General features: G+C 50.2%; 1 protein-coding gene across 1 annotated transcript in view; it reads right to left on the bottom strand.

Moving 5' to 3' along the window:
* ARL3 (ADP ribosylation factor like GTPase 3) overlaps nucleotides 6,147-13,025 on the bottom strand; it is a 24,711-nt gene continuing 17,832 nt past the window's right edge. Inside the window, exon 6 of the mRNA XM_021398481.1 lies at nucleotides 6,147-6,444. Coding sequence (XP_021254156.1) covers nucleotides 6,397-6,444 — 48 coding nt within the window. The 3' untranslated portion in view covers nucleotides 6,147-6,396. The remainder of the gene's footprint in view (nucleotides 6,445-13,025) is intronic.

Here is a 13,025-nt window from a genome sequence, read left to right as displayed (position 1 = left end):
TCAGTGCTTCATTTCCAGCTCAGCGCCAGGAAGGGTGCAGCTCTGGAGCCATGGCAGCAATAGGGCCAGGTCCCCATCCGGGCTCCCTCCAGCACAGGCGCTTTAGGGACATACCCCGCTGGGGCTCCACTGTGCCAATGGGTCCCCAGGTGGAGGAGCTTCTTCCACCATTTGCATACACCTAAATGAGCAATCAGCATAATGAGGGTGAATGCAAACCAAGCTCCCAGTTTGCCATCAACTCTTTTTCTTAACCTTGGAAAGGATTTCAGCATGACCCTTCTCTGGCACCCGTACCCCAGTGGGTTGAGGACCCCGGACCCAGCCCAGGTGCAGCACTCAATGCCATCAGATGGAAACCCTTTGTCCCCATGGAAGGACAGGTGCCACCATGCCACAGTGTGGCTTCCAGTAGCCTTTTTAAGCCGAGGACCCCCGCCCTCCGGGGCCCCCGTGGCCTCAGGACTCCCCCCGGAATGTGGCCCCATGCTTAAACATGAGGGGTATATTTAGACACCATCAATTTAAGTTTGTGCATCAACCTTATAAATATGAAAGCCCATCTCGGAGAGATGTTTTGAGATACCTCATCAGCCCTTGGAAAATATGCAGGAATATTAATTAGCCAGATTTGGGTATTATCTCATAATGAATAAATGAAGAGACGCGCTGTGGAAGATAAAGCGCTGTTGGCTCGCCGGGTTTCCTCAGAGCAGTGCAGTTTTGGGGCCGTTCCCCCCCTGCCATGCCCACACCGGGGCCATGCGGTGCTCATTCTGCCCTCAGAACCTTATTTCTGTCTCCCCCCACCCCGTCCCCCCCTCGGCCGCCTTGTGCCCTCCATCCGGGCCAGGACGGGAACTTCCCGGTTGCTGTAGAAACAGGGATGAAGGACGCGCTTCCAACGGAAAAGCCAAACAAATAATGGCTTTGTGCACTCCTGGCTGGGCACTCCTCCGCGCCGGGATGCGGCCACCGTGGGGCCCTTCTCTGGGGGGTGGCCAAGGGGGGCCACAGGGCTGGGGGAGGCTCCTGCTGGACTCCAAAGCCCACACTGAGAAGGGAGTGGTGGCCAGGTCCTGGGGAAGGGGCTTTGAGGGTCCCCATCGCCTGCGGGCTGCTCAGAGCATCACTGCAATGAGGGATGTGCGGTCCTCAGCCTCAGCACCATGGGGCTCCATCTCCACACCCATGGGGGTCACCATGGGGCCCCATCTCCACGCCAAGGGAAGCCATCTTGGTTTGCAGGATTTGGGGCTGGCAGGTGAGAGGGGGCTGGGGGCCAAGCACATGACATCTGGGAGGTGGCAGGGGATGGGGACACAGGTGTGGGGGCTGGTGGGCACAAGGAAGGGGCAGCACAGGAGCTGTGATAAGGAGGGAATGGCCGCTGGGGAGCATGCCCTTGTCCCATGTCCCTGATGTCTCCACAACCCCAATGTCCCCTTGTCCCATCTAGTGTCCCCTGCATCCCCGTGTCCCCAACATCCCCTTCTCCTGTCCCACATCCTCCATCCCGTGTCCCCACATCTCCCATGTCCCCAGTGTGCCCTTGTCCCATCCCACGTCCCTCCATCCCTGATGTCCCCTCGCCCTGTCCCATGTCCCCATGTCCCCACGTCCCCACATCCCCGTGTCCCCAGCCGGTGCGTGGCGGCTGCCGGGGCGGCGCATGGGTGCGGGGCGCTGCCGGCTGCCGGAGCTGCCATTGTTTGCCTTCAATCAAGATGTTTCAGGCGGAATCAAAAGCACCAACTGGGGAAATCATCATCACAAAAAATCTTGCGCCTGCAAAATAGGTCAAGTAAGACTCCAAAGAGAGAGAGCGTCTGATCTGCATTGCAAGGAAGAATAGCAACAGCTGTGATCTCCAGTATATATGGATGGGCTTGGGGGGGGATAAATATATATATCCATGCATATGTATAACCGCTTACAGCTGTTGGGCCGTATGTTCATTAGGGCCAACTGTTTTGGAGGCAGAGGGATCAGCGCTAATCGGGAAAGGGAGTTTATCACCACATTCAGAGGCAAAAGTGTCAGGAGCAACTGCGGCCCCCTCGCCCCCCCCGCACCAGCTGTGCCGCTCAATGCCCCATTCAGCAGCACAGGGCGCCGCGGGGCAGCCCCCCGGCACGCAGCACCCCACGGGCTGCCATCCTCATTGCGTTCCGGGTGCGGGGACCCCCTGCCCCATGGCGTGCCCCAGAGCTGAGCTGTCCCGCAGCTGGTCCTCGGGTCGGGCCCCAGCAGCTCCCCACTATGGGGCCGTCCTGGCACAGTGAGTCACATCGGTTGGGAGGACGTGGAGCCGGAACTCGCTTCCCTCTCAAAACTCCCTCTGAACTCGGTCGCACTGAACCAAAACCAAACTGTTCTCTGCATTGCTTTTTTCCCTGTTAATTTTCCTGCCAGCTCAGCAGGGAGCAGGTTCCATGACACACACACTTTTTTTAACCTACAAAATGACTTTGGAGACAATGTGCTGCTCTCAAAGTGCGCCGTCCTCGCTTCCTTGCTGCTATGATAGTTTTGGGCAGACAAAAATCCAATGGAAAAAGCCTTCTTCCAACATCCGACTGGTTCCAGCACTGGCAGCCGCCTCGTTCCTCTGCTGAGATGGAGGGAAAGCACAGGAGGCACTGCACGGACAGACGGATGGACAGACAGAGAGGACAGACAGGCAGACTGATGGGTGGACAGGCAGACAGAGAGACAGACGGATGGATGGATGGATGGCCAGACAGATGGACAGACAGACATACAGACAGCCGCTGGGAAAACGAAGCCTGTGGAAGGGCAAGGATCACCCTGAGACACCATTTGTCTTTCTACTAAATCTTATTTATTTATTTTTGACAAAGACATCTAAACCATACAGCGAGTACCAACACGAGCAGATATTGCAAATACCCCTTTTTGGTGGAATTCAAGAAGGGAACATAAAAGAAAGAGCTTGTGCGGGCCCAGCCGGAGCCGGAAGGCGATGGAAGAGGCAGCGCTGAGCCTTGGCTGCGCGGGAGAGGCCTCACCCCACTGCAGTCAGCGAGCGTCGTCTGCCGCTCACGTACAGCTCCGATGGAGAAAAACACCTTTAACACGCAAGTACTGGGGTGTGGGGAACAACGCGAGGGCAAGGAGAGAAATTCTCCATCAGAGCCGACCGGGGAAGTGGGCTTCGGGCACGAGTCCCCGCTGCTGACAGCACCGGAGCCCCATCTCCTGCCGTGCCCTTGGAGAATTTCACTTCTCCGTCATCTCTCCCCTCCAGAGAACACCGATGGGCAGGAGAGGCGTCTTTAATCTATCACAAAGGTAGAACCAGATTTAATGATGTGAAAGTGAAGCACGACAGCGTCCCCCCGGGAAGGGAATTAACCCCTGTGGCAGACTCCTCGTGCCCGGGCTGAGCTTGGCCGTCGCTCGGAGCCTTAAATCAGGCCGCTGCCTGCCTGGCAGAGGGGCTCTCATTCAAGCGAAGGCATCGAGCTCGCAGCGAGCCTCGCTGGGTGGAATTTAATGGGCTGTGTTATGCAGGAGGTCAGGAGAGAGGAACATAATGGTCCCTTCTGGCTTTAAAAATCTATGAATCGATGCAATGCGCGGCAGAGCTCCACCCATACCAATGAGATGGTTTGCTTTCCTCGGATCTTACTTCAAAGAGGGCAAAAGAGAGAGCTGGAAGGACAAAGCCTCCTCAGGACATTAGCACGAGGCAGACGGGTCGGGAGGCAGAGGGGCAGCGTTTCTTTTCCCAGCTCCACAGGTGGCACCGAGCCGGGCGCTGCCCAGGGGCAGAGCAGCAGGTGAGCCCCACATCCTCTTACATTTCCACCAGGTCAATACACAGAGCTTACAATACAGAGAGCATTTATGGCCATTGCTGCAAGATGATTTACTCCAGTCGTCGTAACCCTCCACCTCCGTCCTTCCAGGTAGACCTCATTCATCTACCAGGTGACAGGTGAAGCTCCGGCTGGAGCAGGACCGAGCAACCAGGATGTGTGCAAACATAAGGAATGAGCCAGCAAACACTTCTGGATCCTGAGTTCAGTAAAGCAATTTTTCCTTCCAAACTGAAGGGAGAGTAAATTTACAGCATTTTACACACGCTTCCAAGTGTAACCAATGGGAGCCTAAAGAAAGAGCAGGGAGTGGGGCAGCCCCCAGCTCTGCAGCCCTGCAGGTGAGCAGGGCTCTCTCCTGTCCCCAGGGTGGTTTTGCTTTGTCCTGGTGGGGTGGAGCAGAGGTACCAAAGCATGTCACTCGGCATCAAGTGCACAGTGAGGGCCAGCCTAAAGCCTGGGAGTACATCCCACAGCCCACAGGGTGCCTTCCAGAAGGGGCTGCAATGCTTTACAGCACTTAGATCAGGCAAATGCACGGATAGGGAGGAAAAGGGGACCTCTCACACACGTGCTGGGACGCATTTCTCCTCCTTTGGCTCCAGAAACACAGGGGCTTGGCTTCCTGGGGCTCCCCATCAGCTAACACAGTTGCTCTGTTTAAGTGAACATCTCTCCTCATGACTCCTTGCTCAATGCACGCCAACTGGAAGCGTGTCACTTCTTTGTGTCATTAGCTATTGCCTAACAGCTCTCCGGAGCCTCTGCTCCCCTCCCAGCCCTGCTTTTTGCAGCAGGCTGCATCGCTCCGTCTGCACGTCCCGCCTGGGCTGCAGACAGATGCACTCAGGGTGCTGACTCACAGACGCAGGCAGATTACACTTGGATTGCTGCAGCAGTTGCCGTCCCAGCTGTCCCTCTGCCCCCAGCCACAGCAACGACAGCTGAACTACGCGCAGCCCAAGCCCTGAACCCTCCCGATGCACCGGGGGGGACCTGGAAGCGGCCGCAGACGATTTCAATCTGCCGGGCTCTAACACGGAGGCGGCTTCACGCACAGTGCAGATGTTTCTGCCGTGAGCTGGAGACGTCCAGGGGAAGGGACGAGCGAGGCGGGGAGCTCCGGGGGTGTCAGCCGGCCGCCCGGCTCCATGAGTCAGCTCGCTGGCGCGTGGTGAAGCCACATGCCGCAGGACACACAGCTCGCCCCGTGCCGCCCGCCGCTCCGCCTGCAAGAGGTGGAAGGGGTAACGCGGTCCCCAGCCAGCCCTGGCCTTTCGCAGGCAGGCAGCAAACAAAGCTGGCAAGCAGGGCAGCGGGATTATTTTACCATCTGTGCATTAGAAACTGGCCCGGGAGTCACCGAGCTCGCTTCAGCAGGACACGGCTGCTTTGGCGCGCTAAGTGACTCCTGCCCGCTGTCAGCTGGGGCTAGATTTGAACCACGGACAAGGAGGTGGGAAAAGCATTCGCTCTTCTATCTCAGCAACCGCGTCCTCTTGCAGGAAAGGCAGCTCAGGGCACAACAGATCCTAGCTTTAAAGAGCGTTTCCCATCTGCCGTTCTGGGCTCCTCACCTCCACCCGGACGCGCTGCAGCTGGCAGCGGGCTGGGGACCTCCATGCAGGGCTGCTGAGGGTGGGAGAATGGGTTTTGCACACTGCAGAAAGGAAGCCTGGGACCTGGTATCTCATTCTAGAAAGTAATCACGGACTTAATTGCATTTTGCTGCGGAGTTGCCTTAACATCAAGGGAAAATCAACAGGGATTGTTCAACATCAAGACTAATCTCACATATGGAGCTTACTGAACACAGGAACCACGTTTTTGCTGGCTCAAGGTGAAATGCCGGGCTAAATTCTCCTTCAGCTGCGAGAAAAGCCCTAGGCACGCTCATCCTGCATTATTCCAATTGTAAAGAGCTTCAATTATACACGCATAACCCTCTTCCTTCTACGGCGGCGTCGCAATGCAACAGTGTCTCGTTATGATCAAACTCCTCTTTTATGGCTATAGGAATACGCTGAAGTCTTCTACCCTCATTACACAAATGACTTCTTATCCATTTTTTTTTAAGAAACTACCCACAATTGGTAACAAAACCGCGTTTCATCAGCGACTGAGGAAAAGCTGTGACTGACACCTGAGCGTGTCCTCAGCAGCTGCATGCCTGCACGGATAGGGCAGCTCCTATGCATTTAAGCAACTACAGTAACTCACCACTCCCTCAGCTTCACACTGAATCAGTCTTGCTTCTGCTTACAAACTTGCTGGCTAATCAGACATTTAATACTATTTATGCATAGGGAGGAAATATATAATTCCTTTATTGGGATAAAAAACGATACTAAAGAGCAGGTCAAGTTCCATATCCAGCAGTAGGTTTTAACCGAGGTTGTTCCCTTTTTTTTTCTCTCTCTCTTTTTTTTTCTTTTAACAGCTGTAGCTGTGCACAGATGGAAAAACATTTGGTCAGAAAGCAGCAAATTAGTGTTTTCAGGCTAGAATTCTGCTCCCACCGCTCCTCCATTTCCATGCAGCTCAGAACGCTTTATTTCTTCTTTGCATTGACATTTTTGCACACCCAATTCATGCCGTCCTTTAGACAGAGAAAGGCAGTGTTAGTCAAGGGAAGGGAAAGGCAATCTCCAGTCCTCCTCTGCCCCGTGCCTGCGCTCTGTGCCCGAAAACAGCGTGTGCAAAAGCAAGCGCTTCATTGCTCGGTTATTAAATCCTTCTTCTGACCATAAAAAGTATCATCATCTCATCATGTCACTATGCCTCGGTCCTTCAAGGAAGGATCACTTTGCAGTTAAGGTACGTCAGCAGCAGATCGAGGCTCAATTCTAGGTTCAGATGATTTGTGTAACCTTGGCCATGCCACCTTGTCTTTGAGACTATGTATTTTAAGCTGTTTGTTATACAGCCAGCTCCATATTCAGAGCGTGCCTCTAATTCTCTGCACAGCTGCGTGCCTCCTGTGTGTCCCCAGGCAAACCACATCAGCTCAGATGGACCAAAGTCCCTGACATCAGGGGATGTGGACCCTGTGTCTCACAGGAACAAGCGCTGTGGGGTAACACAGTGAGAATAGAGGTGGTCATGTTTTAAGATGCTGATACACTCATTAGGGTGCTTGTGTAAAAACGTGTGCAGAGCCTCTGGCCACTGCAAGCAGTAGGGCAACCATTCAGCTGTCAATAACTGAGCGTGAGTTTCTTGCTGAGGTCCCAGAACGGGATATGCTACTGAAGGGCAAAGTGACACTTCATCCCACTCCTGTCACTTGTCTGACGTGAGGTGCAGAGAACGGAGTGCAGGATGCACAGTTCTCGTATTTGTGTCCCATCAAACCCACCTCCATCCTACCTACAAGGCATTGCCGGTGCCACGGGCAGAAGGAAGGCAGGTGGGATGGGACATGGTTGTGCTTGTAAATTGGGCAAAAAGCCACTCCGGAGCTCTGGAGGGATTTCACTGCATTATGTTCAATGGTCAACATGCTGTGTTGAAGAATAAGCAAGCCCAGTTTGTGCTGGCTGCACGTGGGGCCCAGTACTAATAACACTGCTACCTCGAACCTCGGGGAGGGCTGATGCCTCCAGTTTCATTTATTTATCTCCACAGCAGTGATCGGTGTAAAACAAATTGTCTGAAATCCTCAGAGCAAATGAGAAAAGACGAGAAGTAGATTCATTTTAAGGCCCAGTAGCTTTGTGTCTTCCCCTTTCAATAACACCGATAACCTGGGTGTAAAACATGTAATGCCTTAAGCAATCAATAGCGCGGTTTAAAGCTTATCACTTTAGAGAGAGAGGGAGCCAGCCATTCCCAGCCAGTGGAATGCCAGGGCTTAACAATGGGGCTGGGAAGAGTGGTGTCAAGCCTTTGGCTTCATTGTGCGCTTTAGAAATGCGCATGATTGCCTGCAAAGAGTGAAAATAAATAAATAACTAAAAATGCTCCCACAATGATTTCAGCTTCCCCTGCCTCGGAAGCAATAATCACATTTGCACACATCATGGCATACAAGGCAAGCAGAGCTCCTCATTCATTTTGAATGTAGGTTTATTTGCTGAACCAGAACAGCTGAGACAGCTTAAAGTAATAAATATCAGCTGACACCCTCTGCTATTCAGCACAGTAATCCCAGAAACAATACATCACTGCAAAACAACAAACATGCATCCTATCTTCTACCTAATCTGACCACAACCTGAATTCACAGTGATTAAAACTCTGCCTGCTGCCATCAGGGAGCTCGGGAAGGGGAAAGACAGACCATTTTAGTACTAGTGTGGTGAGGGTCATAAAGCAGAGTTTATGATGGGATTTACCATGGCTGGGAGCCTGGCTGCATCAAGCATATAATGAGGGCAAAAGAATGACATAGCAAAATGCAAGAGGAAAGGTGAACTCCAAACAGGCTTGAAATACGTAAGTAGGTCGCTGAACTTTTAAAGCAGGAATCGATTTTAAAACTCTCTTCTGCTATAAGTTAATTGACAGGAAAAATCACATGTAATTGTAAATATCTCCCTGCCTGACAGTCCTAAAGGGAAAATGAATGCGGCCAGCTCCACGTGTGATGTTTCTTCCTCATCCTCAGCCACACCGCAGCTTCTGGTGCAACTTCATCGGGGGCGTATTTTCTGCAGTGCCCTGAGTGCTTTGAAGAACAGCAAATGCAACGGAAGGCAAAGGAAACAAAAAGGTACGTCTGCAGTTTTTGTACCTAAGGTCTGAAGTGGGACAGGGGTTGTTAAGATGGAGAAATGCAGGGAAGCTGCTACAAACACAAAGAGCTCTGTGGGGAAAGCACAGGGGAAGGAGGAAAAGATGCTTGAAAGAGTCAAGTCCGCAAGGAGTCAACTGCAGTCATCCTTTGTCCCTGCCATTTTCTGTCCCTATATCTGCATGCTTAAAAGATGGCTCTGTGCAGAAAGTACAGTCCCTACAGTAACATTTAGATCTTGATAGATGTCCTTGGGCTGCTTTGTTGAGACACAGAGACGTTGGCAGATATTCTGAGAATGGAGACGGATACAATATTAGTATTCCAGCCTCAAGTCAACCATGGGAAAACTTAGCCAGGGAAAGATTTCAGATCTTTCAGCTTCAGCTCTCTTAGCTCCTTAACAAGCAGCTAGTAAACTTTACCAAAGCAAAGAGAGAGAACTCCAGGGAAGAGGATAATGCTCCTTGCAGAGAAACGCTGCTTAGCGCAACCCCGCCTCGCTGCAGTCACGTCTGCTGCTGTGCCGAGGGAGTTGCGCTGTGACACCCTTTGGGAAAGAACTGGTAGAGCCTCCCTCAGGAGGAATACAAAGTCCTGTTTGAGATTAGCCCACTGCTTGCTTATTCTCTGCATTATCAGCTTTGCGGCTGTGGGAGTGAAGTAATCTGACTTCAAACACAGTGAACGAGTCCCTTCCACCCCATAAAAAAGCATCCTGATTTCTGCTCCCCTGCAAGCCAGGGATCAGGCGAGGCCACAAACTTGTGACCCCTAATGTGACCTTAAGGACAGCAAAGCTTAATCCTTTCATGTAATCTTCTGTCTGCCATAACAAATTGGGTCATGCAAGTACAAAATTCTCCATCTCTAGCATTTTTTGGTATGTGTTATTTTAACTGTCACTTTCTTCTCCCTCTGCACAGCTAGGACTGTGGCTTCATTATCTGTCACTTCTTTGCACCTCCTCTCAGCATACAGGCAGGCTTTCATAGGCTCCCTCAAGTATACCATCCTTGTCTTCGCCTGGGTGCAAGCTTTTTTGTCCTCTGAGACCTTGTATCCCCAGTGCAACTTTGTTGAGTCTCTGTTTTACCCTGCTTAAAAATCACAAGAATTTGCCCTGTAATCTGGAAATTCTGCTGCTTTTTCTTGTCACAACGGGCTCTGCCCTCCCCAGGAGAGCTGCAGTCGTCAAAACTGGTTTAAAATCACATTCGCAAGTAGCCCCAGAACCTGCTGTGGCTTAGACATCTTTTAGACAAAACCTAGCTCAGAGGATATAACACAGAAGACTGCTGGGAGTCCTGCTCTGAATCTTGCCCCTGTCAAAGTGCTGAACTGCAGTACCAGCGTCACGTAGGTCTTGGGTTCCATTCTTCCAGTTGAGAATGGAGCCCAACAGGGAGGAGTAAGCAACTCAGCCCTTCCTCCAGTCCTTTGGACCAGACTGGCTCTGGCATAAATTAGAGTTTAGTGGCTACTCTCATTTCCACTGGCTTTTAATAGTCTCCTGGGTGCCATTATGCTTGGGAGACTCTGGACACAATATGCTGCAGCAACGCTCTGGAGGAGATTCCTCAGGGCAGGCTGAGCTCCTGCTGCCTTGATCCGAGATTCCTGCTTCAAACAAGAAATGAGCTGCAGAGCACAGGCTAGTCCAAAGCCTTGAGTCATGGTTAATATATACTGGCCCCTCAGAAGCATTGCCAGCAACAGAGCAGGCAGCAAAGCAGAGGAGTCCCTTCTGCTTTCACTTCACCTCAGCTGGCCACGATGGAAGATAGAGATGTGGTCACAACCCCAGCAGAGGCCCCGTGGCAATGGAGAGCTGCTGTGTTTCTCTGCTGGAACTGGTGATCAGCTCCCTCATTTGTTGTACCATGTGCAAGGGTCTCGGTGTAAGCTGGAACAGGATGCTGCTGCTCCAGAGGCAGAGTCCAAATGGTTGTGGCAGGGAGAAAAGGCTTTCCTGACTGATGAGTAGCTGGAAGGTTAAAATCAGACCCAAGCAGTAGGCTTGTTTGAAATAGCCTCCCAGGTGAGGGATGTTGTTCCTCTTGCAATGGTATTATGAAGGCTGATTAAGAAGACAAGTGCTGCACATGGTTTCACTGTGGAGGTAACAAAGTCTTCAGCTGGCATAATGCAGGATGCCAGCTGGCTTCCAGAGGGCCCTGTGTGGGGCTTCCAGTTAACCCAGCCACCTCTCTTCTGAGCCTGCCCAGAACATTGCTGGGCCCCTCTTCCTGAGTCCCCAGTGGTTAATTTTAAAAGAGAAGATGACAACATGGATTCCCTCCTTAATTAACAGTTTTATTAAATAACCCAATTCAAATAATAGTTAAATTCTCTAAATTTATATCATTCTATTAACCATAATCTAATCTCATTAACCTTGAAATCCCCAGTCTTAACTACCCAATTCTATACACCATGGTGCTAGCAGCTAAACTAATTAAATGACCTTCAAACTATTTCTCCTTCATGTATCGGCATTATTTATCTTTGCTCATTGCTCTTCCTCCAAGATACCACAAAAATCTTCTCCTATGAACTCTGTTCCTCTGTGTCCTCAGGACTAGATATGCCACCACTCTTCCTTGCAAAATCCATCGGTGACGTCTCCAATTTTACTCTAGCTAATGTGTTCCATCAGCAGTGATGCTTAGAGTCATTGCTCTTTGGCTTTCATTCTGAATACCTGATGCTTCCACATCTTCATTTATTTTTCTGTCATTCATTGTCATTTCTCAAAGAAGTCCTTAAAGCAGTGACCTGAGCACTAACTACACATAGAGAGCTCCATTCTGAGCCACTGGTAGAGATAGTGTGCCATGATTCTCAAAATCTTCTCTCTCAATCTCACACTCTCAACAAGCTTTTCTTTGATTCCCCTACATTTTAAGCATGTTGACTTCTGAGAGTCCCAAGGATGAAGATATTCTTTATTCCTGGGCTGATCCACTTGCACCTAAAATCCTTTAGTTTAAAAGCCATCTTGGAAAACATGCTGTTCAATGAACTGCCAAGAAAAGGGAAAGCTTGGCATCCTTGCTGCCCGATTTGACAGCGCTGGAGTTATGGCACAAGAGAAATATAAGGGCTCTTACTATAAGCTCCAGAGAGTTTGTGACTTTCCTTTTTGCATCAATCACTTATGGAATAAGCTGCAGTATTTAGGGCAATGAGACTGGGGACAACAGTATGTTATCTGCCCTGCATCTAAATTAATTTGTCCAGATAAGCATGATGAGCAAAATATATAGGACTGTGAATACTTTCATTTAGCTCTTGTCATCTGTTTTATGGAACTAAGTACAGAACTGGATTTAATTTCTCTGGGTGAGAACACTGGGCTTACATTCTGGTCAACTGAACGCATATGGAGATGCACTACGCTTCAAGGAGAGGGCACAGAAAGAAAGATCCAGCAACAAATAAGTGGGCAGGGCACTTCAGAGAGCCTGCAGATCAGTTTGGGAAAGAGGCATTTTTCAGAGCTCATCAACAGAAAGTGCCATTTTCTATCATGTAGCTCTTCCACATCCAGCACTCCTCCCAGAATCTCATCTGCTGTCCTACTGCCCTTAACAGCTGGACTTAGATAAATAGAGGAGGGCCTGGAGGAAGCAAGCAGGTAGCCTGCATTTGTCTGCAACCCTTTCAAACTGCAGCCTCACTTTCTCTGTCTTAATTGCGTTTCTTTGGACTTCACCATACACTGCCATTGTGGAACATATCTCCCTCTGAAGACCACCGCTTCAAAATAAAGATTACAGAGTTGAAGCTTTTCACAAGGCTGGTTACAACATAGCTCAATTTGTATTTTAGCTAAGGGCCTTTGAAGGACACCATCTGCAACATTTAAGTCTAAATGTTAAGAATTTCAAAGCTAAATAACTACTGTAAGGGGTCAGGTCAATGGATGCCAAGGGAAAGAACAAGCAGGAAAAGGGCTCTTTCTCCCAGTCTGTGGCCCAGGCTGTTCCTCTCTCAAAAGTTATCCCCAGATCTTGGTAAACAGCAATTGTCTGAGGAGCTCTTCTTTAGAAATTCACTTAGTATTTTTCTGAACCAACCAATTCCTTTGGTCTCCCCAGTATCCTCAGCCAATTAGATGTACAATTCAATTATGCAACTAGCAAAGCAGCAGCTTTTATTTCTTTTAAATTGTTGCTTCACTAGGAACCTCCTTCCTCTAGCCATGTGAAAAAATAGCGCATAGTGTATCTGTCACTTCTGTATCTCATAAACCCCAAAGACGTCCTCACTTTTTGTCCTCTCTCTCCTCTTAGCTGCAAGTCCCAATCTATTTATTCTCCCTGTTTACAGATGTCACTCCGTACTGCTGATCGTTCTCAAAATAATCTCAAAAGAAGATCCTCAAATCTCTCATGCTTCTGAGCAGATATATGGACAATATTTTTCTTGATGGGGGTAGT

Source organism: Numida meleagris, chromosome 5, assembly GCF_002078875.1.
Source record: "Numida meleagris isolate 19003 breed g44 Domestic line chromosome 5, NumMel1.0, whole genome shotgun sequence".
NCBI lineage: Eukaryota > Metazoa > Chordata > Aves > Galliformes > Numididae > Numida > Numida meleagris.
This window is presented reverse-complemented; position numbering and strand designations above follow the sequence as displayed.